At 39.4% G+C, this 27,164-nt stretch overlaps 1 protein-coding gene across 6 annotated transcripts in view; it reads left to right on the forward strand.

Moving 5' to 3' along the window:
* The window catches only part of G2E3 (G2/M-phase specific E3 ubiquitin protein ligase), a 56,835-nt gene that overhangs the window by 5,721 nt on the left and 23,950 nt on the right, over positions 1–27,164 (forward strand). For 3 of the 6 annotated variants that reach the window (XM_073348918.1, XM_073348919.1, XM_073348921.1), the window contains exons 2-9: positions 1,629–1,732; positions 3,669–3,731; positions 10,828–10,925; positions 21,255–21,356; positions 22,447–22,571; positions 23,941–24,106; positions 24,879–24,985; positions 26,562–26,678. In XM_073348918.1, coding sequence (XP_073205019.1) covers positions 3,695–3,731; positions 10,828–10,925; positions 21,255–21,356; positions 22,447–22,571; positions 23,941–24,106; positions 24,879–24,985; positions 26,562–26,678 — 752 coding nt within the window. In that variant the 5' untranslated portion in view covers positions 1,629–1,732; positions 3,669–3,694. Of the gene's footprint in view, positions 1–1,628; positions 1,733–3,668; positions 3,732–10,827; positions 10,926–20,018; positions 20,196–20,268; positions 20,395–21,254; positions 21,357–22,446; positions 22,572–23,940; positions 24,107–24,878; positions 24,986–26,561; positions 26,679–27,164 lie in introns of those variants that run through there. The other 3 variants (XM_073348915.1, XM_073348917.1, XM_073348920.1) reach the window with 2 other exon arrangements.

The raw sequence follows: 27,164 nt of genomic DNA on the forward strand, positions 1-27,164 counted from the left end.
AGCCTTCATGGTGGATTTCCCAACTCAAAATTGATTCCCGACTGATTGATACCAATCTGGCATTGCAAGCTTCCACACAGCGATTGCCACTGACTTCTCCACTGTCAGGCTGCTCTCAGTTCGGTGTCACTGCCAGAGGACTGGGGTGAGCTCTGCACGCACTTCAGGAATGTGGCATTGCACATTCAAAATTTTACAGCCACTGCTCATCATCCCATACCTGCATAATGATTTGATCCCACCAGTCCCGGGCCCAGAACTGGTGCTCCTCCATCTGCAGCTGCTCTGTGAATGCCAACAATAACTTGAGTTGTTTCTATATCCCACAGCAAGCTAGCCTCCAAGAAATTGTCATGTTGCCTGTGACTCCGTGTGCGGGATCAGGCGCGTTGTATGCTCAATGCTCATCACAGTAGTGCAGAGCTGTTCAGGATCCATGCTTTTCACAGAGATGGCTGACGTGGGTTTGCAGGGCTTTTGAAAAGAGGCCAAAACTTTATGGGATGCAGATAAAATTATGAGCTGGAGAAAACTGCATCATGTGATGTTGAAACCATGTTCCCAGGCACCCCTGTGTGACTTGTTTGCTTCCATGAGACATCAGAAACCTTTCCCAAAACACCCTGCATTAGATGATGGCGAGTTGCACAGTGTGATAGCTACCCACAGTGGACTGCTCTGCATCAGTGCAAGCGCTGCTAGTGAGGACACACTGCTGACACAAGTTTAGGGTGGCCATGCAAAAGCAACTTACATAAACGTACATCTGTCGCAGTTATTAACTTCTGTCAACTTAGTTTTGTAATGTGGGCTTGCCCTTTATTTTGAAACTGATAGCTTAGATTCTGGAGAACGATGTAGTAGAGTTAGAGAGATGCCATATGGATTGTTTCTGAGGTTTGGTATACACTAATTGTAAATAGACATGACACTAAAATATTGTCTAGGCCAGTAGCACAAAAACAAGTTAAATCACTTATTATGGACTAACTTGCCTAGCATTTCCTTAGGTTTACTCTGTTTTTCCCCCCAAGTAAACATAGTCCAATTGCAAGGTATTGTAAACAAATTTCATTTTTAAAACAACTTTTGTTTCTGTATTAAATGTACTACAGTCCTTCGGAGTCATCTTACCTATTGCCTGCAAGTCCCCATTTCTTATACACTTCAGCTGTTGACTAAATACTTGATTTCAAAATTAGTGGCAGACTTGAGGAAACAATAATTCAGGCAAAATAGTTGACTATTGTCTCACTTTTGTACCCAGTGAGCAATGATTTAGCCCGAATCCTGCAACTGGATCCATGCAGGACAACCTTTGCATTTGTATGGAACCTCGCTGGAGTTGGGGGTTTTGTGCGCAAGCAAAGTTTTGCTCTCACAGATCCTTAATTTGTGAATTAAAAACTCCAGGGCACACCACACTGAGATAAGAGAGCAACGCACTGCTTTTAGTAACAGTTCCTCTTTCTTCTCCCCAAAACCCAAAAGAGAGAATGAAATGTTAGGTTCTGACATTTGTGCTTCTCATTGCCAACCAAACCTAAGTTCCCCCTATCTATCAGGATTTTTCACCATTTAATTAAGCCATAGGGTACTGATGTCTTGGATCCTCTTTGCCTATACAGATGGTCCCTCTGTTCGAGTGCCCTAAAAGACTGAAGACCTTGAGGGTGCCAGTGGCCATTGCTGAGTGAGGAAAAAAACATCTTTCACGGGGAGTTCCAAAGAGGTAAGATACTGTTTTAAACTCTGTTCTTGACTCCCTCACTAAAGAAGGGTGGAAAAATAACTTCTTTGTAGCTTATCAGATTCAGTTAAATTGGCAGAAATGGCATTAAGTGACCATCTTGATTAGCTGATTTGTTTGGCAGTGTAAGGGCATAATAAATGTGATCTACATTATGTAGGTATATAACCTGAAGTTAAAATTGTCCAAAAGTATTAAAACAAAATGAGATTGAATAAAAAGGTTGATGCATTAAATTGTATAACTAGTGATTTCAGATTATTCCAATCACAAGCCTTCACTTCTATAGATATTCCTGCACCAGCAGATGGATTACATGACCCAATAGGTCTCTTCTATGTCTGTCTTCTGATTCCTAGAAATGTTACAGTTTTCTTCCCATGTGCATTGCCAGCAGCTCCTTGAAGAGTGGCTATAGTTTTAAGATTTGTTGCATGTTTCTTGTTTAGTCAAGCAGTGTTTCCCATATTTTTGGAAGCTGAGCCCTTAGTAAGGAAGATGAAGTCAACTACCTTTAGCCCTACTGTGGTGTTAAATGTGAACAGGTCTATCCAGAATAATCGGTCACTCTCTGTAGATCTTCATAATATGATATTCCTCAACTTTGTCACATGTTTTAATCATTTAAATGATTGGGATAGTTCATACCTTAAATCTAATCTACACTGTCTGCAACTTCAGGGAAACACCACTGCATCAGTTATACTTGGATCAAGTTTTCTGCATAAGCATAATAGCTAAAAGTTCTGGAGAACAATTAACAAAATGGATCAGATTTCTTCCTGGTGTAACTCCACTAAAGTCCAGTGAATTATATCAGGGAAAAGTGTGGCCCACTGTGTCGTGGGGTATTTTTTTGCAGAAACTGAAATCTTGTCAGTTGATTGAGAACAAATTTGCATTTAAATAAATGCATAGTTTACTAATTTGATAGGCAAACTGCAAGTTCTTTGCCAGTGTATTTGCAAAAGCATCTTTTGGAAAGTGGACATAAAATTTGTTGTTCATGATTTGGTTCCCAAATGCTGCGGAAGTCAGAGGCAAATTGCATTAATGAAAGGCTTATTGTTAGAGCACTACCAAATTCACAGTCTATTTTCATAAATGTAATGGTCATAGCATTTTAAAAATCTTGAATTTCATGGTTTCAGATATTTAAATCTTAAATTTCTTGGTGTTGTAACAAAGCATGAATATGTATTTGAAAATGGCAAAATACAAACTTGTAAAGCTTATGATGACCCCTCCCCCCACCGCCAAAAAGTGACAACCTCCGGCCCCCACATTCCATGCCACACTTACTTCTATGCTGCTGCTGGTGGTGGCACTGGCTTCAGAGCTGGGTGCTCAGCCAGCTGCCACCTCCCTCGGGCCATCCAATTCTGAAGGAAGTGCCACTGCCATCAGCAGCGCAGAAGTAAGGGTGGCAATACCATACCATGTCACCCTGACTTCTGTGCTGCTGCTGGCGGTGCTACCTTCAGAGCTGGGTGCCTGGCCAGCAGCCGCCGCTCTCTGACTGCCCAGCTCTGAAGGCAACACAGAAGTAAGGTTGGCAATACTGCAACCCCCCTGTAATAACCTTGCGACTCCCTTTTGAGTTGGGATCCCCAGTTTGAGAAACGCTGTATAGTATAGCATAAAAGTACAGAAAAGATCAGATTTCAAAGGGGAGATCAGATTTCACCTTTTCAGCCTTTATTCTTTTCAACTTTTACCTTTCAGAGTGAAAGCTGAATTTTAATTTGTTAGGACTTTGAGGCCATCTGGGAAGCATTGTAAAAGGAAAAATGTAGAAGTAGGTTACTTAGTCTTTTAAGACTAGAGTTTAAAAGAAAATTGAATTAAATACAGTAAAATGCAGCATACCATCCTCAACAAACTGAATACTTTTGACATCTTGTTTTAATTTCCATAGTAAACAGCTAGAAGAAAGGTACTAGAATGAATGAAAATACCCTCTGCCGCTTCCAAAGCCCAGGTAAGTAAGGCTATTTAAATGATTTAGCACAGTGGCTCTCAACCTTTCCAGACTACTGTACCAATTTCAGTGGTCTGATTTGTCTTGCGTACCCCCAAGTTTCACCTCACTAAAAAACTACGTGCTTACAAAATCAAACATAAAAATACAAAAGTGTCACAGCTCACTATTACTGAATAATTTCTTACTTTCTCATTTTTACCATGTAAATATAAAATAAATCAATTGGAATAGAAATACTGTACTTACATTTCTATGTATAGTATATAGAACAGTATAAACAAGTCATTCCCTGTATGAAATTTTGGTTTGTACTGACTTTACTAGTGCTTTTTATGTAGCCTGTTGCAAAACTAGGCAAACATCTAGATGAGTTGATGTATGCCCTGGATAGGGTGACCAGATATCCCGATTTTATAGGGACAGTCCCGATTTTTGAGTCTTTTTCTTATACAGGCTCCTATTACTCCCCATCCCCGTCCCAATTTTTCACTTGCTGTCTGGTAACCCTCCCCTGGAAGACCTCTGCGTACCCCCCAGGGGTACATGTATCCCTGATTGAGAGAGACTGATTTAGCTAACTTACTGTATTTAAATGTTTACAGAACTTGTAGATGCTGCAATACAAAGGCAATAATTTTAATGTAGGATTTCAATTTCAATTCAACAGTATGGCTCCAGCATGTGGCTTGGTAATGCAATGGTTTAAAAGAATGGGTGAAATTTCAATAGTAAAATTGTGTGTTGAAACATGATTCACTTCAGGGTGAGTTCAAGGTGGCATGATATTCTTGATGACTGATTTTCCTAATTTTGTTAAAGGCTTCCCGTAATTATGTTTATGCTTAAAACATATTTTGATCGTTTTTTAAAGCAAATAAATGCTTTAAAAAAATCACTTTGGAAGTGCAACTGCTGGGTTAAACTTAGCTGTGTGTGAGACATATCTATTAAGTTGAGACTTCACTTTTCTGAAAATAGAAGAGTTTAAAATAGCACTGTTTTCTTTCTCTGTTGTGACTGTTAACCATATTCATTTAATGCTAATGGTACCTTTAGATTAATGGAAGTATCAGTAAATTGAAGAAAAACTTTAATTTATTTCTACTGCGGGTCAAAATTAAGATATCTGAAATTAATTTATCTGTTTCTAGCTTTTAGTTTTTGTTCATTTTCTGAATTTCTTGGTAACCTTAATAGTTTGTTTTTGTGTTTTAAATTTGTTAAATCCAAGGTGTTCTCGAATTTGCTAATGGATCTGTTTTGAAACACTATTGTACATTGTACGGGCATTTCTAATATGTGACTTAATGCAGTCAATGGAACCCCTTCACTGAATCATGTATTGCCAAATGGTTGCCACACATACATATGAAAAAGCAATGGACTAAAAAGTAGTAACACAGTTCTTCAAGTTACTGCACAGGCGGATCCCATTTCTGGTGTCCATGTGCCCAATCACAGGTGAAAATGTTTCATACTCTACCATTGCCAATAGGGGTCACACATATGCCCTTTGTGACTTGTGTCCCCTTCCCCCAGGGCTTAAAGGGTACAGCAACCACCACTAAGTTCCTTCTTCCCATGAGGCAAAGTCAGAACAACATACTGTCCCTTTGTAGTAATCTTGTTACTTAATAATTTGTTTATGCTTAGTAGCTAATTTACTTGTTACTGTTTCAATTAGCATGTTCTTAGTAGGTTTAAAAAAAAAAAAAGGCAGCAGCTTATGGCAGAGCCAAGGCTTCAAGCCGTGTCCTCTTGTGGGGAGATCGCAATAGATGCCTTTACTGTCTGGGTGAGGAATCTGTCATGGCTAAGTGTGAAGTTTGCAAGTCCTTCAAGAAGTGCGCACACTAGGAGTGGTAGTCCAAACTGAAGCTTTATCTTAGGGAAAGGTCCATGAGAGTTATGTCTGACTCAGCACAGACCTGATATAGAGGCTTCTGTTTTCCCAGCTCATCTCTCCAAGGCTTCTGTCACCAGAAACGTGACACCTAATTCAGGAGCAATTTAAAAAGATTCGGGTCCATTGGAGTAGTCAGAGACCCTTATTGTTCGAGGACTGAGTGCCCCGGACAGTCTTCTGCAATGCTTTCCTTGTCAGCACTGGCAGCTTTGATCAAAGCCTGCTGTGCACCAATTGTTTTAACTGCAGAGGAAGCTTCAAAGCAGAGGGACATCTATAGCATCCTCCTTGCAGGGACCTTTTATAACTAAATTTGCAGCTCCAAAAGCTTCTTTTGTGTCTTCACTAGACCTTAGGGTCACTCCAGCACCTGAGTCACCAGTCCTGGTGCTTTTCCTGATCTCAATACCAGACAGAGCCCCTCCTCAAAAAGAAAACTAGGGTGCCTCTAATGAAAATATCTTTGAACCAGTATGTCAATACAATCAAGGATTTAACACCCACTCAAATCCTTCAGTCTCCTGTCATGGCTTCTCATTCCTCTATAGACTCTAGCAGGAGTCCTCCCTCAAAGAGAAAGTCACACGGACAGAAAGAAAATAAGTTTAGGGTGGCATATGGACAAGAGCCTCCTAATAGACCTAAAGATGCCTGTTAGTTTGTTTTCAATTGTATGCAAGGTCTTAGAACAAATTTTGAAAGAGAAAATAGTTGAGGACACAGAGGCAAACAGTAATTGGGTTAAAATACAACATGGTTTTACAAAAGGAAGATGGTGCCAATCTTTGAGAAGATAACTGATTTTTTTTATTTATTTTTTTTATACCAAGGGAATGCAGTACATCTAATCTACCTGGATTTCAAGAAGGCTATTGATACAGTTCCACATGGGAAATTATTAGTTAAATTGTAAAAGATAGGGATTAATATGAGAATTGAAAGGTGGGTAAGAAAATTGTTAAAGGGGAGACTACAAGGGGTCATACTGAAAGGTGAACTGTCAGGCTGGAGGGAGGTTACTAGTGGAGTTTCTCAGGGATGGTCAATCTTATTTAACATTTTTATTAATGACCATGGCACAAAAAGTGGGAGTGTGCTAATAAAATTTGTGGATGACACGAAGTTGGGAGGTATTGCCAATACAGAGGAGGACCGGAATATCATGCAAGAAGATCTGGAGGACCTTGAAAACTGGAGTAATAGAAATGGGATGAATTTAATAGTGCAAAGTGCAGGGTCATGCACTTAAGGACTAACAACAAGAATTTTTGCTACAAGCTGGGGACTTACAGTTGGAAGTGACAGAGGAAGAGAAATATCTGGGTGTTTTGGTTGATCACAGGATGACTATGAGCCACTAATATGATGCAGCTGTGAGAGAGGCTAATGCAGTCTTAGGATGCATCAGATGAGATATTTCCTGTAAAGACAGGGAAGTGTTAGTACCATTATATAAGGCACTGGGTGAGACCTCATATGGAATACTGTGCAATTCTGTTGTCCCATGTTTAGGAAAGATGAATTCAGACTGGAACAGATGCAGAGAAGGGCTTCTACGATGATCTGAGAAATGGAAAACCTACCTTATGAGAGGAGACTCAAAGACTTGTTTTGTTTAGCCTAACCAAAAGAAGGCTGACAGGAGATATGACTGCTCTCTGTAAATATATCAGAGGGATAAATACCAGGGAGGGAGAGGAGTTATTTAAGTTAAGCGCCAATGTGGACACAAGGACAAATGGATATAAACTGGCCATCAACAATTTTAGGCTTGAAATTAGGTGAAGGATTCTAACCATTAGAGGAGTGAAGTTCTGGAACTGCCTTCCAAGGGAGCAGAGGGGGCAAAAAATCTAACTGCCTTCAAGACTGAGCTTGATGAAATTGATAAGTTTATGGAGGGGATGGTATGATGGGACTCCTTACAAGCATGTAGCCACTAGCAGCAACTATCTCCAATGGTTGTTGATGGGACACTAGATGAGGAGGGCTGAGTTACTACAGAGAATTCTTTCCCAGGTGTCTGGCTGGTGGGTCTTGACCACATGCTCAGAACCCAACTGATCACTATTTTGGGGGTCAGGAAGGAATTTTCTCCCAGGTCAGATTGCCAGAGACTCTGCGGGGTGGGGGGTTTGCCTTCCTCTGCAGCATGGGGCACAGGTCACTTGCAGGTTTAAACTAGTGTAAATTGTGGATTCTCTGTAACTTGAAGTCTTTAAATCATGAATTGAGGACTTCAGTAACTCAGCCAGACATAGTGGGTCTATTACAGGAGTGGGTGAGTAAGGTTTTGTGGCCTGCAATGTACAGGAGATCTGACTAGATTATCATGATGTTCCCTTCTGATTTTAAAGTCTATGAGATGCTAATTCTCACTATGCACCTTGGTTCCCTCTGAAAGGGCCACAATGTCCCTTTCCCAGGTGGCCATATTGGTTCTTATGCCCTCGATATCCGCAATTTCAGGAACAATATTCCTACAATAGACAATCACCTGCTGAAAACTCTTATAAGTCTGATCACTGTCTTCATCGAGTTCAAGATACAGAGGAATAGCAAATTTTAAGTAATGGTGAAATACCAGCCCATCAGGACAATCCATCTGATGCTATACTTGGTTCTTCTTCCTTACCTGATGGAACCATGTCTCCGGCTACACCTCTTTCAGCTGATGATTTAAAAAATTTTCAGGAATTATTGAAGTTCCTTTGGAGACAGTTCAGGAAAAAGCATATATAAACCTTTTGATATTCTACAGCCAGCATCCCAGAGCAGGGTTGTGTTACCTATTAACGAAGGAATATTGGATCTGGCAGAAGATCTCTGGGCTACTCCTGCTTCCATTTCAGCTACTGCAGAAAGATCAGCTATTGATCATAAATGTCAGGTGCCATCTAAAGGATTTGAGTATTTTTATACTCGTTCAACACCATTGTCACTGATGGTTGTTGCAACTAATGAACAATCAAAACAGGCTGGAAAATCTACTCCTACAGTTTGATGTGTGCTTTCTCTCCATTTGCATTGATTCCAATAGTGTTACGGAAAATAAGGCAAGAAAAGGCTTGAATTATACATTGACTACTGCTTGGCCTTGCCAGTTTTGGTTCTCAGATCTAATACTACTGTCAGATCTTGAACTTGGAGCATAAGTTGATGAAGACTTGATAGCACAGTCTGATTCTCCACCCAAATCTAGCCTCTCTGCATGTCATGACTTGGATGATATCTGGATGTCCTCAACAGACAGAGTGCTCTTCAGAGGAGCAGAGTATTCTTCTTCAGAGTAGATAATTATCTGCTCGGATTGTTTGTACGGCCAAATGGAAATACTTTTCTTTATGAGGAAAGTCTTAACGTTATGCTCCATGTCAGAGTTCTGGTCCAATAATAGATTACCTCTTAGATAGTCCCAAGTGCTTTAAATATATCTCTTCAATCAAAGTCTATTTGGTAATGATATCCGCATTTCATCCTCCAGAAGAGGGAGGTGCAACTTTATCAATCAGTGAATAGATTTATGAAATTTTTTCCCCCACATTTTTCCTCCTGTGAGAAAGATTGCTCCAGCATGGGACTTCAGATTTAGTGCTTTCTTCACTTGTGGACCACTCGCACCTGAGCGCCTTGAACCGCTATCAAATTGTCCAATTCATCTACCGTCAGTGAAGGTGGCATTCCTGGTGGCAATTACATCAAAATGTAGAATAAGCAAATTTACAGCCCCTAATGATAAATCTTCCATACAGTTTTTTAGATGGATAGAGTAACTGTGAGACCACATCCATCTTTTTTTATTCCTGACGTACTCAAATTTTCATATCTACTGATGCAGTAATTTTCCAGCTTTTCTCCAAAACCTCATTCTTCACCTTCAAAATTACATACATTAAATGTGAGATCACCGTTCTATTACCTAGGTAGCACTAGATCTTTTGTTAAAATGCCAAGACTTTTCTTTGTTTATGATAACAAATCAAAAGGGATGGCTAGAATGGGTATGGATGGTATTAGAACTGCTTATGATATTAATAAGAGTCCTCCATCAAACATGCAAACTCACTCCACCAGAGTGCAAACAGCCTCAATAGCATGCTGAAGTTGGGTTTCAATATCAGAAGTACGTAGAGCAGTTACCTGGTCTTCAGCTCATATGCTTACAAAACATTATTAAGTCACAGTTTCAAGATCTGATGCCCATTTTTGGAAGAGCTATTTTGCAGTCTCTTTACAGATAACTTCTAGTTTCCACCTCCTTCAAGAGCAGTTACTTAATCTGGGTAACCGGGGTTCTTCGAGATGTTCTTTACATGAAGATCCCATGACTTGCCCTCCATACTGGCAGTTCAGAGTCCCACAAATGAGGATTCTGGGTGATGAAGGAACTGAGTGGCAGTTGGGGTTGCTGTGCCCTTTATGCCCTCAGAGCATGTATGATCCCTGTTGGACACTTCTAGTGAAAATGTTCTGAACTCCTTTGCTGGGGCACATGGACACCATAAGCTGGATCTACATGTGCAGAACATTTCCAAGAACCACAGTGACTAACAGGTAAGTATGATTCTTTGCATTGATCTTATTATGTTATTGAGATCATCAATATATCCATTATATTTCTACAAAAAAAGTTGAGTACAATCTGTTTATATTCAGATACCAGTTACTCTACACATTTATAATGTACCGCTCACCATAGTGTTTAGGCATTCAATTGACACAATATTGAAGATACCACCTTAGCTGGCCTTTAAAACAGGGCATTTCAACTGGTGGTGTGTGGCTTGCTGATAGGTTCTGAGAGGCGCCTGCTGGGTCAGCAAAATCCCTTGTTCACTAGGATCCAGCGGGAGCCAGGGAAGGCGCAAGCTGCAATCTCTCCTCTCTTGCTCTTTCTGCTCTGCACTTCCAAGCCTACCCATGAAAAAAGAAGGAAGGCTAGGGGATGGAAGTGGAAAGCACCTACAAAAAGTGGAGAGAAACATCAGCCACTTAATTTAAGTGGAGTGTGGTAAACAAACACAACATTGAATTCCATCTGGTGAATATCAGATGGGTGGTACCGGCTTTACTACACTTATCCAGTAGCCTACCTCATACTTAATTTATTTAAGGGTTAGAAACCAGCATCTTCTGTTAATGGACCATTTCCATTAAGTGTTTCTAAATGGTGTTTTACTATTTTAGCCTGTGTCCTCTGTCAACGAACTGATGACTGTCCCGAAAAATATGGAGAAAAGAGAACTTACAAGGAATACAGTCTCACTGTTCATTACTACTGCTTGGTAAGTATTTCATATTGATCCTGAACCGAATTCTAGGAAGTTATCTATTTTTCTGATGAGAATTGGTAAACTAAACAGCAGTGAACCTGCAACTCTTTGTCTGCAAAATTCCAAGATCTCTCTTCTAATTTCCAAATTATTTGCTTTTGGGGAGATTTATTGAGCTTTTTCAGTTATTTTAAAGATACAGCAGCAAAAAGAAAACACACCATAATAGGTTGTTACTCACTGTTGAATAGTCACATTAGCAATTAGCACATTCCCAAATCATAAAAACTTGGTAAAAAGAACGAGGAGTACTTGTGGCACCTTAGAGACTAACAAATTTATTTGAGCATAAGCTTTCGTGGGCTAAAGTCCAATTCATCAGATTTAGCCCCCGAAAGCTTATGCTCAAATAAATTTGTTAGTCTCTAAGGTGCCACAAGTACTCCTCGTTCTTTTTGCTGATACAGACTGACACGGCTACCACTCTGAAAAATTTGAAAGCGTTTTTAAAAATTGGTGGTAATGGATCCATTTTATCCCATCTGACTCTTCATTTAAATGAAGATTTAGTTTCAGAATTTTAGGATCTAAGAACTCAAGCCTTCATTAAAATATTTCCCCTACCCCTTTCAGTATAATTCTGTTTTTAGCAGCATACATGTAATTATTGGTTTGTTATGTGGTGTTCCGCACTCTGCATTATCTGGCTTCATTATAGCACTAGCAGCGGTTCTCAAACTGTGGGTCAGGACCCCATTGTAATGGAGTCACCACGGCTGGCGTTAGCTGGTGGAGTATCCTGTTTGTTCTCTCTATATAAATAAAGCCTGACAGTCTTGTATCTATTTTTCTGTTTTGTTTTTTAATGTAGAAATATCAGGAATATCAAGTCCAGATACTACATTACAGCTGGCTTGAAGCCTGAACCTCACCGACAAAGCCTGAGCCCCTCCGCCCGGGGCCGAAGCCCAAGGGCTTCAGCTCTGGGTGCTGGGGCTTTGGCTTTGCCTCCCCCCGCCCAGGGCAGTGGGGCGTGGGTGGGCTCAAGCTTTGGTAGTGGGGTCATGTAGTAATTTTTGTTGTCAGAAGGGGTTGCGGTGCAATGAAGGTTGAGAACCTCTGCACTAGAAAAATAGTCCTTGTTTCAGCTTAGTAAGTTTGAGTCTTATCAGGTCACAGGTCCAGTAATGCAGCCATTTTAATAATAAAACTTAAACTGAGAACAGCTATGGATACAAGCTAACGAGATTTTAATGTTTTTCGCTGTGACAACATCAGCTACAATTGTTACTTTCCAGAATTAATATTTCATTTAGACTCATAGACTTTAAGGTCAGAAGGGACCATGATGATTGTTTAACTCGAGGCTTAAAGATGATCTGCAAATGGTTTTTAAAAGCTGGTGGGGTACCCTGTTTATTCTCTATGGATAAATAAAACCTGAAAGTCTTACATCTATTTTTCTGTTTGTTTTTTAATGTAGAAGTGTCAGGAATATCAAGTCTAGTGTTCCCTGTTCTTGCTGGAGGAACTCATAGATGTCTCCATTAATTGCATTGATAGAATGGGTTGGGTTTTGAACCTTTAACAAAGATATCCTGTTTCTAAAATAAATTTAATCGTCATTGAAGTTATAAAGTTAAACAAAATTTTAAACAGTCCCACTAAAATTTCTTTTGCTATTTCTTATGGTATTATTGTTTTACTAATTCTTTAGTTGTCATCAGGTTTCCTGGGCAGACAAGACCTGAAGTTCCAATGTAAAAATCTGGGGGGGAATAAACTACTAAATGTACACACACTTGTGTGTGTGCACATGGTTGCAGGCTGCTATTACAGCTTATGAAGATGCAAAAAGGTGAAAGCCCATAGTTTTTCGTTGTAGATTACTTTTAAGGTATTGGGATAGATTCTGGCTCTCACTGAAGCCCCTATTCACTGGTTTGGCCATGTAAGGAGGCTATGGGAGAATTTCCTGATGCAGAATCAGCATAGGGCTGATGTAAGAGGCCCTGTGCAGTCCCCTTTCACAGATCTCTATGTGGAGAGTGGGAAGGGGCATGCTTGTAGCACTAAGTGCTTCAGAGATTCTGGGCTGCAAAGCCAGTTGGGTAACGCTACTGTAAGTGACAGCTTCTTTACTGCAGGGGCCATTTTGGCCATTGACCTTCTTGCTCTGGGGAGCGCCTTCAGTTCTGAGTGCCTCTGAGGAAACAACATAAAACATAGCCTATCGTTGCTGCATAGTGAATTATCCACATGAGTCGTGTTAGTGCAGTGTTGGGCAACCTGCGGCCTGCAGGCGGTCCATCAGGGTAATCTGATTGCAGGCCGCGAGACGTTTGCTGACACTGACTGTCCGCAGGCACGGCCCCCCGCAGCTCCCAGTGGTCGCGGTTCTCAGGCACATGCTGGCCGCTGCTTCCCACAGCTCCCATTGGCCGGGAACAGCAAACTGTGGCCACTGGGAGCTGCAGGGGCCGTGCCTGCAGAGGGTCAACTTCAACAAAATGTATTATGGCCCGCAATCAGATTACCCTGGTGGGCCTAAGGTTGCCCACCACTGTGTTAGTGTCTTTAAACCAATTATGGTTTTTACTTAAGTCCTGTGGATGTACTAAGAGCTATAGGCTCCTTAAGAAATAAAAAGGACACAAGGTGAATTATTTCCTTGATATTTTTTTTCTATTATCACAGTTTCAGATATTTCATAAAAATCTGTATTTATGATTCTTACAGGTAACTGTCACATTTGTGTTCCTGGTGTTTTTTCTCTCAACATAGATCATTGTACACTTCTGTGTTATCTCATTTTCCACCTGTCAAACAAGAGTTCCAAGTTATTCTGATGAATTTTTGCTGTTTATTTTAATATTCAGACAATACTCTTCCAATTTCTTTAATGAGCTTCCAGTCTGGTAATGTATAAAAAGCCTTGCTAAAATACAAATAAAATATCTTGAATACTTAACTTGTCCACTCAATATGTAACAGTATCAAAGGGCCATCAGATTATTTTGGTATGATCTGTTTCTAAAATCCTTGTTGGCGTTACTCAGTAGATTCACCTGTTCCTTGTGCTTTCAAATAAATTGTAATCTGGGTTTTTGTTAAGAACTCATAGAAATGTAGGCCTGGAAGAAACCTCGAGAGGTCATCTAGTCCAGCCCCCTACACTGAAGTAGGATGAAGTAAACCTAGACCACCATCCCAGACAGGCATTTGTTCAACTTGTTCTTAAAAAGCTCCAGTGGTGGGGAGTCCACAAACTCCCTTCATATTCCAGTACTTAATTATTTTTATAGTTAGAAAGCTTTTCCTACTATCTAACCGAATCCTCCCTTGCTGAAGATTAAGCCCATTGCTTGTCCTACCTTCAGAGGACATGGAGAACAATTGATTGCTGTCCTCTTTATAATAGCCTTTAACATATTTGAAGACTGACATCAGGTTCTCCCCTAAATCTTCTCTCAAGACTAAACTTGCCAAGTTTATTTAACCTTTCCTGACGATAAAAGGTTTGGAAAACCTGACCAATTTTTGTTGCTCTCCTCTGGACTTTCTCCAATTTGTCCACATCTTTCTTAAAGTGTGGTGACCAAAACTAGGCACAGTACTCCAGCTGAGTACTGGTCTCGCCAGTACCGAACAGAGCAGAACAGTGTCTTACATATAACTCTCTTGTTAATACACTTCAAAATATTCATCTTTTTCACAGCTGCATCACTATTGACTCATTCATTTTGTGATCCACTGTAACCCCATAATCCTTTTCAACAGTACTACCATCCATTCAGTTATTCCCCATTTGGTAGTTATGCATTTGACTTTTTTGCAATTTCTAAGGGTAGTACTTTGCACTTTTCTCTATTGAATTTCATTTGTTGATTTCAGACCAATTCTTCAGTTGGTCACGGTCATTTTGAATTCTAAACCTATCCTCAAGTGCTAGCAGCTGCTTCCAGCTTGGTGTCATTCACAGAATTTATAAGCATTCTCTCCTCTCCATTATTCCAAGTCATTAATTAAAATATTGAATAGTACCAGATCTAGAGCAGACCCCGTGGGACTCCATTAGATATACCTTCCCAGTTTGACAGCGAATCATTGATAACTCATTGATAACTATCCTTTGAGTATGGTCTTTCAGTCAGTTATGCATTTACCTAACAGAAGCTTAATCCAGACCATATTTCCCCAATTGGCTTATTTGTCATGTGGCACTGTGTAAAAAGCTTTAATAAAATCATTGTATATATATATCAATCACATCTACTGCTTCCCCTATCCATTAGGCCAATAACACTCTCAAAGAAGAAAATTAGGTTTATTTGGCATAATCTTTTCTTGACAAATCCATGCTTGCTATTCATTTTAACCCTATTATCCTCTAGGTGCTTACCTATTGATTGTTTAATAATTTGTTCCAATATCTTTCCAGATATCAAAGTTAGGCTGTGATTGGTCTAGAATTCCCCAGGTTCTCTTAGTTCACATTTTTAAAGATTGGTACTATGATTGCTTTTCTCAAGTCCTCTGAGACCTCAACTATCCTCCATGAGTTCTCCAAGATAATCGCTAATGGTTCCAAGATTGTTTCAGCTAGTTCCTTAAGTACCTAGGGTGCATTTCATCATGGCCAGCCAACTTGGCTACATCTAACTTCTCTAAATATTCTTTAACCTTTTCTTTTCCTATTCTGGCTTGTGTTCCTTCCTCGTTGTTGTTAATATTAATTGGGTTAAGTATCTCATCACCATTAACCTTTTTAGTGAAGACTGATGCAAAATGGGCATTAAACACCTCAGCCTTCTTGATATCATCTGTTATTAGTGCTCCTTCCCTGCTAAGTATGAACCTACACATCGTCTTCGAGTAGTGCCCCTATGGGTGCTCCACTTGAGTGTGTCTGCATCCCTGCGCCTAGGATCAGATATTTTTGATAGCAGTGCCCATTTGGTCCGCACATGCTCTCCCCGTCTTGCTCCAACATGACAGCAGGACACGCTCAGCAGGAAATTCTCACAAGAACATGAGTGGGAACTAGATACCATGGTCCTACACAAAATATTCAGGCGTTGAGGATTCCCAAGCATAGATCTTTCTGCCATGGCCAGAAACAGCAAGTGCCCACAATTCTGCTCAAAAGCAGGACTGGATCATCAATTTCTGGGGGATGCCTTTTCCTTCTATACGCCTATCCTCTTTCCCATTAATACCGAAAGTAATACACAAAATAAAGGAAGAAAAGGCCATGATCATTTTGATATCCCCAACATGGGTCCAGACAAACATGATTCCCTTACCTTTTATGAATGACGATGTGCCCACCAATCACTCTTCATCCGATTTCACACTTCCTGTGTCAGGATGCAGGCCAGATTTGCCACGCAAATTTAGAAGTTCTCTATGTGAAATCATGGCTCTTTGATGGTTCCAAGATGTCGAATGAATTGTTCTGAAGACGTGAAAAAGATATTGTTAAATAGCAGAAAAACCACCATACGTTCTACTTACCTTCAGAAATTAAAGAGATTCTGAATCTGGTGTGACAATATATACATCACAGCTATATTCTCTCCCTTGATGTTGGTGCTGGACTATATCCTAGGACTAAAAATATCAGGACTATCATCAAGTTCTCTGAGGGAACATCTCATGGCAATTTCAGCCTTCCATGATAAGATCAACAGGTGTTCACGCATCGCACAACAAAAAGTTTTCTTAGAAGTATTTGGAACCTCTACCCATAAATTTGAGATGCTACACCACCTTGGGACCTTAACTTAGTTCTAAGATGCCTCACTGGTGCCCCACTTGAGCCCATGGTGACCTGCTCACTCATACATCTCTCTGTGAAGACTGCCTTTCTCATGGCCATCACATCCACACAAAGAGTGGATCCAGACTGCTGCGCTGGGCATCACAAAATGCGGAAGAGATGGCCAGCCCTCTGTGGAGATAGAGGTGGTTAGGGACTATTTAGAAAAGCTGGGCGTGCACAAGTCCATGGGGCCGGATGAGTTGCATCCGAGAGTGCTGAAGGAATTGGCGGCTGTGATTGCAGAGCCATTGGCCATTATCTTTGAAAACTCGTGGTGAACCGGGGAAGTCCCGGATGACTGGAAAAAGGCTAATGTAGTGCCAATCTTTAAAAAAGGGAAGGAGGAGGATCCTGGGAACTACAGGCCAGTCAGCCTCACTTCAGTCCCTGGAAAAATCATGGAGCAGGTCCTCAAAGAATCAATCCTGAAGCACTTACATGGGAGGAAAGTGATCAGGAACAGTCAGCATGGATTCACCAAGGGAAGGTCATGCCTGACTAATCTAATCGCCTTTTATGATGAGATTACTGGTTCTGTGGATGAAGGGAAAGCAGTGGATGCATTGTTTCTTGACTTTAGCAAAGCTTTTGACACGGTCTCCCACAGTATTCTTGTCAGCAAGTTAAGGAAGTATGGGCTGGATGAATGCACTACAAGGTGGGTAGAAAGCTGGCTAGATTGTCGGGCTCAACGGGTAGTGATCAATGGCTCCATATCTAGTTGGCAGCCGGTATCAAGTGGAGTACCCCAAGGGTCGGTCCTGGGGCCAGTTTTGTTCAATATCTTCATAAATGATCTGGAGGATGGTGTGGATTGCACTCTCAGCAAATTTGCGGATGATACTAAACTGGGAGGAGTGGTAGATACACTGGAGGGGAGGGATAGGATACAGAAAGACCTAGACAAATTGGAGGATTGGGCCAAAAGAAATCTGATGAGGTTCAATAAGGATAAGTGCAGGGTCCTGCACTTAGGACGGAAGAACCCAATGCACAGCTACAGACTAGGGACCGAATGGCTAGGCAGCAGTTCTGCGGAAAATGACCTGGGGTGACAGTGGACGAGAAGCTGGATATGAGTCAGCAGTGTGCCCTTGTTGCCAAGAAGGCCAATGGCATTTTGGGATGTATAAGTAGGGGCATAGCGAGCAGATCGAGGGACGTGATCATTCCCCTCTATTCGACATTGGTGAGGCCTCATCTGGAGTACTGTGTCCAGTTTTGGGCCCCACAATTCAAGAAGGATGTGGATAAATTGGAGAGAGTCCAGTGAAGGGCAACAAAAATGATTAGGGGACTGGAACACATGAGTTATGAGGAGAGGCTGAGGGAGCTGGGATTGTTTAGCCTGCAGAAGAGAAGAATGAGGGGGGATTTGATAGCTGCTTTCAACTACCTGAAAGGGGGTTCCAAAGAGGATGGCTCTAGACTGTTCTCAATGGTAGCAGATGACAGAACGAGGAGTAATGGTCTCAAGTTGCAGTGGGGGAGGTTTAGATTGGATATTAGGAAAAACTTTTTCACTAAGAGGGTGGTGAAACACTGGAATGCGTTACCTAGGGAGGTGGTAGAATCTCCTTCCTTAGAGGTTTTTAAGGTCAGGCTTGACAAAGCCCTGGCTGGGATGATTTAACTGGGAACTGGTCCTGCTTTGAGCAGGGGGTTGGACTAGATGACCTTCTGGGGTCCCTTCCAACCCTGATATTCTATGATTCTATAAGAGTGGTGGAAATAAGAGCTCTCATGGATTAGCCCCCACCCCTTTACAGTTTTCTTCAAAGATAAAGTTACTTTGAGACCACACCCAATTTTGTACCTAAAATACCTTCATCCTTCCACTTGAATCAGCCTATTCATCTTCCATCGTTCTTCCCCAAACCACACAGGAATAAAAGGGAGGCAATGTTCCACACAATAGACATTAGGAGCCTACTACCTGGAAAGGACAAAACCCTTCAGAAAATCACCTAGACTATTCCTTTCAGTTGTGGGGAGATATAAATGCTTATCCATATCTAAACAAAGACTCTCAAAATGGATTTCCAATTGTATTAACTATTGCTGTCAGTAACAAGACTTTCAACCCCCACCAGGGACTGGAACACACTCTGCAACATCACTTTTGACCTCTATAGCTTTCTTCAACAATGTTCTCATCACAGACATTTGTAGAGCTGCAAGCTGGGCATCTGCTCACATGTTTACAGAACATTATGCAGTCACTCAAGACTCAGCATCTGATGCGCTATTGGGACTAACTGTATTATCATCCATAAAGAATCCAACTCTGAAGCCCCATCCGCCCAACACGGGGCACTGCTTTGCAGCAACTTAAAGTGGAGCCCCCATAGGGATACTTCTCGAAGAAGAAGAGAGGGTTACTCACCTTGTGCAGTAACAAGTTCTTCAAGATGTGTGTCCCTTTGGGTGCTCCACTACGAGCCCTGTCTCCTCTACTTCAGAGTTTAGACATAGACTCTGCAGTAGATAAGGACCTGAGGGCAGTTTGGTTGCATGTGCGGCCTAAATGGGCACTGCTACCCAAAATCTCCAATTCTTGAAGTATCTCAGTTACTGCAGAATGCATCCGATGAAGTGAGCTGTAGCTTACGCTCAAATAAATTTGTTTGTCTCTAAGGTGCCACAAGTACTCCTTTACTTTTTGCAGAATGTGAGTAACCCTCCTTCCTTTGTCTTTCTTTTGCTTCTAATGTGTTTACATAGAATCTCTTCTTATTGCCTTTTATGATCACTGCTAGGTGTTATTCATTTTGTGCCTTACCCTTATTGATTCTGTCCCTGTATGCTTGTGCTAATCTTTTGCACTCATCCTTGGCAATTTCTCCATGTTTCTACTTTTGGTCTGATTCTTTTTTGATGTTCAGGTGATTAAAGAGCCATATTGGCCTCTGATTCTTCTATTTTTCCTTCTCATCAGATTAGCTTGTTGTGTCTTCAGTATTGTCTGTTTGAGAAACTGCCAGCTCTCCTGAATTCCTTTTTCCCTTAGCTCTTCTTCCCATGGGACCTTACTACCAGTTCTGAGTTCGTCTGCCTTTTTGTAATCCATTGTGCTTATTCTTTTGCTCACGCTTAAAATGACTAGATGTCCCGATATTAGGGGCTTTGTCTTATATAGGCAACTATTTCTTCCTACCCCCACTGGTCCTGATTTTTCACACATGCTATCTGCTCACCCTACTCATGCTCCTTCATTTCCTTAGAATAATGAAACCTAGCTTTTCATGATCACTTTTACCCAAATTGCTTTCAACTTTCAGATTCATAATCCTGTTATAATCGAGTCTAAAATGACTGACTCCCCTGGTAACTTCCTCCCACTTCTGAAACAAAAGATTGTCATCAATACATTTCAAGAAGTTGTTGGACATTTTGGGCGTTGCTGCATTACCCTTCCAAGAGATGTCTGCATAGTTAAAGTCCCCCATTACTACCAGGTCTTGTGTTTTGAATATTTCTGTTGTTTGTTTTAGAAATGCCTCATTCACAACTTCCTCCTGATTTGGTGAGAAGATCGGTTGTGTATCACCCCTGTTCTCTCCCTCCCCCGGCCTCTCCCTCCCCCGGCCCCCTTTTATTTACACAGAGACTTTCAACTAGCTTCCCTTTCGCCTTTTTCTGGACCTCATAACAAGTGTACGTATTTTTGATGTATAATGCAGCACCTCCTACCTTTTTCCCCTGTCCATGTTCCCTGAAAAACTGTATCCCTCTATACCAATATTACAGTCATGAGATTTATCCAATCAAGTCTCTCTAAAGCGAATTAAGTCATAATTTAGCTTATGGACTAATACTACCAGTTCTTCCTGTTTGTCCCCCATATTACTTGTATTTTTGTACAGACATCTAAGGCAAATTTCCCCTCTGTTTTCCCTCTTGTTGTTGTTGTTCCCATGACCCTACTATAATTTTCCATTCCCTGCCGCTCCTCTCCCCCCAATATGTAGCCCTCTGTTTAGGTCACCTTTTTAAATATGGGCTTTAGTCACCTGCATCCCTTGAACCTAGTTTAAAGCCCTCCTCGCTAGGTTGGTGAGTCGGTGTGTGAAAATGCTCTTCTTGTTTAGGTGGAAGTTAGACTAGTCAATTGCTGAAGGTTTTTGTTTTGTTTTTTTTTTAAAGTGACTAGGATAAGATTGCTTTTCTCATTCTGGGCACATCCATGTGTTCTAAAACTTTCCTAAATTAGTGTTGCTTGTTCTGCAACGTCCGCAGCCACTGTCTCCTGGACCCTAGAATATATTAAGTTTGGTCCTAGGAATTAGTCAAATAGATTCCTGCAGTTTCTTAGCAGCAGTATGCTGGGAGGAAGGGAAAGACTATTATGCCTCTGCAATAAAAGAATCACTGTCTTAAACATTTTGTTAAATCAGTCTATTAGAGTTTTCCATATTGATACCAACAGATCTTATAGTCCAGTCCTAGACATTAAAGTTGATTAAAAAATGGTTTAGTGTATTGGAATTTCTTACTAATTTTAACTGTATTTATAGTTGATGTCAAGTGGAATTTGGCAGAGGGGTGAAGAAGATGAAGGAGTTTATGGGTTTTTAATCAAAGACATTAGGAAAGAAGTAAACAGAGCTGCAAAACTGGTAAGAATCAAGCTCCAGTATTATCACTGTTAATCTTTGTTTCATCATTTTTGCACTTTAAACTGAATAACAAATCTGGTTTGTAATGAATCTTTAGATTTTTTTTTTTAAATTAAAGAATGATTTTTCTTTACAAATGGGAAATATTGACCGTTGCATTTTTCATAAGTACGTACTGTACTATGTGTCATATTTGATTCATTTTATGGGGAGGTATATCCTACTTTCAAGAGTCTGAATTCTTATTTTTAAATGATTGTGTATATTGGCAAGTGTGTGTGTGTGTGTGTATATATATACACACACACACAGTATACACATATATAGTAAATATTGACAATGGAAGTTGGCTGATATTTGTTACAGAAGAGACAGTGATTAAAACCCAATGAGGAAAATGTCATTTTCACCTGCCCAACAGATTGGGTGTCAAATTAATTAGAGTCTTTGGGACAAAACACAAAGGACTATAAAACAGATGGTGTGGGTAGACCCTTACATTTTCAGGATGAAACAAAAACATTTAATGTTTTTGATAAGTCTAACTCGAATAGCTGAGCAGGAACCAGTTAAGAGAGCAGGTTGTCTAAAATATCCAGATTGCCTCTATAGCATCTGTTGAGCCCCAAACTGTTTGTATATTTTTATTGATAGAATTAACATATTTTAACAATGGCTGCACTTGTACACCAACCTTGGATACCATGATTAAAATACGGAATGCCAACTTATTTGTCAGAGTTTATTTAAGTCTTTGAAAAGTACATAAAACAGAAGTAAATTAGTAATACTACAATTCTAGCTAGGTTTCAGAGTAGTAGCTGTGTTAGTCTGTATTCACAAAAAGAAAAGGAGTACTTGTGGCACCTTAGAGACTAACAAATTTATTTGAGCATAAGCTTTCGTGAGCTACAGCTCACTTCATCGGATGCATTCAGTCTAGCTAGATTATCCTCTGGAACAGTTCAGTATAGCGCCATTTCCTTTTCTATACTCCTTATGTCAGATTTCTTTTGTTAATGTTATAATTCCAGCAATTTTAATTGGACTTAAGTTTTAATGGGCTTTCATTTCTAAAACTTTCTCTTAGAAATGTAATATCTGTAAGAAAAAAGGTGCTTCGATTGGATGTGTAGCACCCAAATGCAAACGAAGTTATCATTTCCCTTGTGGGGTTCAAAGGGAATGCATTTTCCAATTCATGGAACACTTTGGGTAAGTGTTTTATTGTCAGGTATAATTACACTCCTTACTGAATGAGAGGTGCTTCTTTTTGAAATACACTTGCTCTTCTTTTTCCTACAAGAAGCGGGTGTGGGCATTATAAATGGCCTCCTAATTATCTATTTAATAGAAGAAAGAAAATCTATCATTTTTCTTACAGTTTAGAGAATCATATTTTGAGGTATATTGTCTTCTGGTTAAATTTTCCTCACATTTTCCACTTGGGCCCGAGGGGGATGAAATGCTCCTGTCTGAACCAAGAAGCAGCGAATGGATCATCTGATAGCCATGCCATTACTACAGCATACATATAATATTTGTGAAATAGTTTTTCAGTATTTTTAGGATGCAACTAAATGTTAACTCTTAATATTAGCACACATTTTAATGTTCTACATAAAATTGTGAAGTTGGACTTCAGCTTAAGTATCAGGTTTAAACTCTGAAAAGTAATTATAATAATGATTCCATTTTTGTTGTTTGACTTCAGATCAAATTTGCTCAATTTACAAATGAAAAATATTCTTTTTTTAACTGCCAGTCCTTCAACTTCATCCTGGGACCTGAAAGTCAAGCGGAATTATCCTTCAATGCATCATCACAAAAAAAGCCCCAACAACAAAAAGCCCCCTCCCCTTGGTTGCACTGAAACTACATCTACTGTTCAGTTGTATCCAGGCTCCTGCCGATAGTGTGTGAGCATAAAAAGAACAGTTGATTCTTCTTATCCCAGGTTGAGTTTGCAGGGTTGGCAATGGGGGATGAAGAATAATTTAACTGGTAAACTGAACACGTTTTATATGGAACCAGTGAGATACAATAAATATAAACCCAAAGTTTATTTTTAGAGTAGAACCTCACTTTAAATTACTGATATTTTCTCAGTCTAACACATGCTTTTTCAAAGTCTCAATTAAATCTTAGTTTCTTTGGCTGTTGTGTGGGCTTTGTGGAATTATTGAGAGATTTTAAAAATTAAAATCTGATAACACCAAAGTAATGTATTGTTATTTTAATTAGGCGACACTTTTGTTTTAAGGACCAGAAATGCTTTGCTAGACCAATACAAAACCTTTGGTGTTTTTAGTAATCTTTTTGAACAACTGATTGGGAATCAGAGAATCCGTTTTCTTGCTATTTTATATTAATTTGTTTGTGAACATTTTTGCATATTGAATATATGTTTTTTAACCTGTTCTAAAATGATTTATTTCTAAACTACATATGTGAAAAATTAAAATTAGTAAAGTCTGCAGTTATGATACAGGTTATAGTGTTACTCTCTTTAGTATTAAAAACAATAGTTTAATTGTTTTTGAAGTTTAGTGTCATTAAGCAGAGCTTTAATTTTCTCTTTAAGGTCATATTGTTGGGAGCACCGGCCAGTTCAGAAACTTCCATCTGATGAATCTAGAGGCTCTTCACAGTGCACAATATGCTTGGAATTTGTTGAGCACTTTCCAATGTACAATATACTGAAAAGTCCTTGCTGTAAAAATGCTTGGTTTCATAGAGACTGCTTGCAGGTAAGACAACCTTTTATTCTGTGATGCTCACAACATTTTGTTTTGTACTTAGAATAATAGAACAAATTAATGTTTACATTCTTATTTTCATATTCAATAAATGTAATAAAGCCACATCAAAAATATAAGACTATAACTAACTTCTTCATCTAGCGATTCTGTTGATTATAGGTCTGGGAAAAAACTAACTGGTTTGTCCATGTTATCAGACCAGCAACTTTAAAATACACTCTTAGGGACTGCAAGATTGGGAAGATTCCTTTTTAAAGATGTTCTTTGAGATCTTCACACTTCAGGTTGTCTTCAGGAAGCTTCTACAGAAAGAAAGTCTGTTGGGACTTCATAAATGCCCTCTTGCAGCCCTGAACATTTAGAGCCTATATCATAAAAGGGTGATGTGACCTTAGTTACTTCTGTTCCTTCATTCTCATGGCTCGACATGGGTGTAGGAATCTCTTCAGATGCGGAGTGAATTGGGGGGCGGGAGACGGGAGGTCATTGAAAGGAAAGCACATGCTTTCCTCCTGGAGATGATCTTACAAGCCCAGCCCCTGGGTCAGCAATTTCCCTTGTGAAAAGATAGAATGGGCCACCTTTAGCTTCTAAGTGATAAATCTAAGATGATCCTTGCACTGAACAAGTCAGTGCCAGAAAAGAATCCATGAGTATAATGCCCATCTTCAGGGTACCATGAACTTATTGGATACAAAAGGATGGAAACAGAGTAAATGTGAATAGTTCAATTAATTTTCTCTTCTGTTTTCTGATACAGTATCAAGCTCTGAGTGCTGGGGTATTTTTCTTTAGGTGCACAGTGTGCAATAATAAAGACAAATTTCAGAATGAAATGTTGAGAATGGGAATACACATTCCAGAAAAGTAAGTAACTAACAATAATTTCACAAATAATCCATATTCTATATAGAACTCTAAGTAGGATGATAAATCCAAAACCATGTACTTGTTTATGCAATATAACTAAAAATTGAATTATCATTGGGATTTCCTGGGTATCTACTAGCAATGAGAGCAGTTTATTTTTGTGTTAGGTGCAATTTGCTTCTTTTCAGAACGTTCCTCAGATTTGCAGAATACTAAATTAAGAGAAGCTGCAAATGTGTAGAGTAGGATAGAGATATATTACTACTAATCTACATTTTAGAGATAATATTCTATATATATAAATGCAATGTATTAGAATTTTTAAAAATTCTAGTATTTTTAAATATGGGCAGTTCATTTTTAAATATGGCCAGAGTATTTTTAAATTATGGACAGTTTAATTTAATATGGGAAAGCAGGTGCATTTCCCAGCAACTGCTCTCTCATCCTCTCCACACTGTATTTTCTTCACTTTCTTTGTCTGGCCAACGTGTGCTATCACCCCCTTTATACAGTAGAACCTCAGAGGTCTGAACACCAAAGTTACGAACGGACCAGTCAACCATACACCACATTTGGAACTGGAAGTACACAATCAGGCAGCAGCCGAGACCAAAACAAAAACAAACCAAATACAGTACAGTACTGTGTTAAACATGAACTACTAAAAAAAAAAAAAAGGCGGGGGAGAGTTTAAAAAAAATGATTTGACAAGGTAAGGAAACCGTTTCTGTGCTTGTTTCTTTTAAATTAAGATGGTTAAAATCAGCATTTTCTTCTGCATAGTAAAGTTTCAAAGCTGTATTAAGTCAATATTCAGTTGTAAACTTTGAAAGAACAACTATAGCATATTGTTCAGAGCTAAAAACATTTCAGAGTTATGAACAACCCCCATTCCTGAAGTGCTCATAACTCTGAGCTTCTACTGTAGTCAAGTCCTAGCTGTCTTCATTTCTTTCTCTAGGATCTGCTCAGGACTTCTCTCTTCTTCATCTTTCTTTTTCCTCCCTTCCTCCCTTAATTAACCCTTAAGAGTACTACTACAAACATTGTCAGTTCTACTTCCAGAATTGAGAAAAAGTATTTGTAATGCCTAAGGATGATTTCCTAGGGTATATGGATTAATCTATTTTATTATTTTTTACTGCTGCTTATTGCTATAGTGTCTGAATTTCTTCCACATAAACCCAGAAAGGAAAATATAGACATTGGGAACAAAAGGTTCCAACTTTAAGGTTGATAGATTATTCCAACATCTTATCAAGAAAACATTCAGATATTTTCTCTAGAGTTGTCAAACTATATAAAACACTTATGGATTTAGTTCAGAGGACAATCTTGCATAAAGATGGACTGTTTATCCAAATAGGTCCTTTCTCTCCTGTTATCTTATTGTTATTACACTGCTAAATGGTTGCATTATCTCAAATTATGCCATTATTATCAATCATATTTACATGCTCTGGGAGCTCCAATTTTAATGCGTGGCAAAGGAAAATAAAGTTATTTCAGTACATAAAGCTAAAATTATAGCACTAAAATGTTTTTTAATCCATGTCTGCAATATTTACAGAGATGCATCCTGGGAACTCGAGGAGAATGCGTATCAAGATCTTCTGCAGCGTTACCAACACTGTGACGCTAGAAGATGTCTGTGCAGGAATGGGAGAGACTATAGTAAACCTGATAGGTATTAATATACACACAGAGATTTTGAAGACCAATATGTTTAAAATAATGGGATGGGTATGGTATGTTACAGGCATCTGTCGCAGATAGAATGTTGAAGAGGTTTTTAAAAAGTAAATAATGAAAGCTACGGCAGTTTCAAATAATTTATCGCAAGCTGGACATATTTATCTTATCAATATTTTACAACATGCATCTTATTTTGAAAAGTGATTGACCAATAAGACTTAGTGTACCCAGAGTATAAGAGCCAAGAGAGTTAGACAACAGGATTTATCTTCCATATTCTATCTCTTCTCCAACACAAATAAAGCAGCAAAAGAAGTAATACCATCATCAGCATCCTTTAAAAATCAAAGAGAGGTAGCAAACTACTAAGACAAATTATTTTTTATTTATGCTTAGCTGCTAAAATATCAAGTGTATTAGAATATCTAAAATAGGTATCTTTGAAAGTACCTGGCTAAAGTATTGGACATATCGCAAA

The sequence above is a fragment of the Lepidochelys kempii genome, chromosome 6 (genome assembly GCF_965140265.1).
Source record: "Lepidochelys kempii isolate rLepKem1 chromosome 6, rLepKem1.hap2, whole genome shotgun sequence".
NCBI classification, from domain to species: Eukaryota; Metazoa; Chordata; order Testudines; family Cheloniidae; genus Lepidochelys; species Lepidochelys kempii.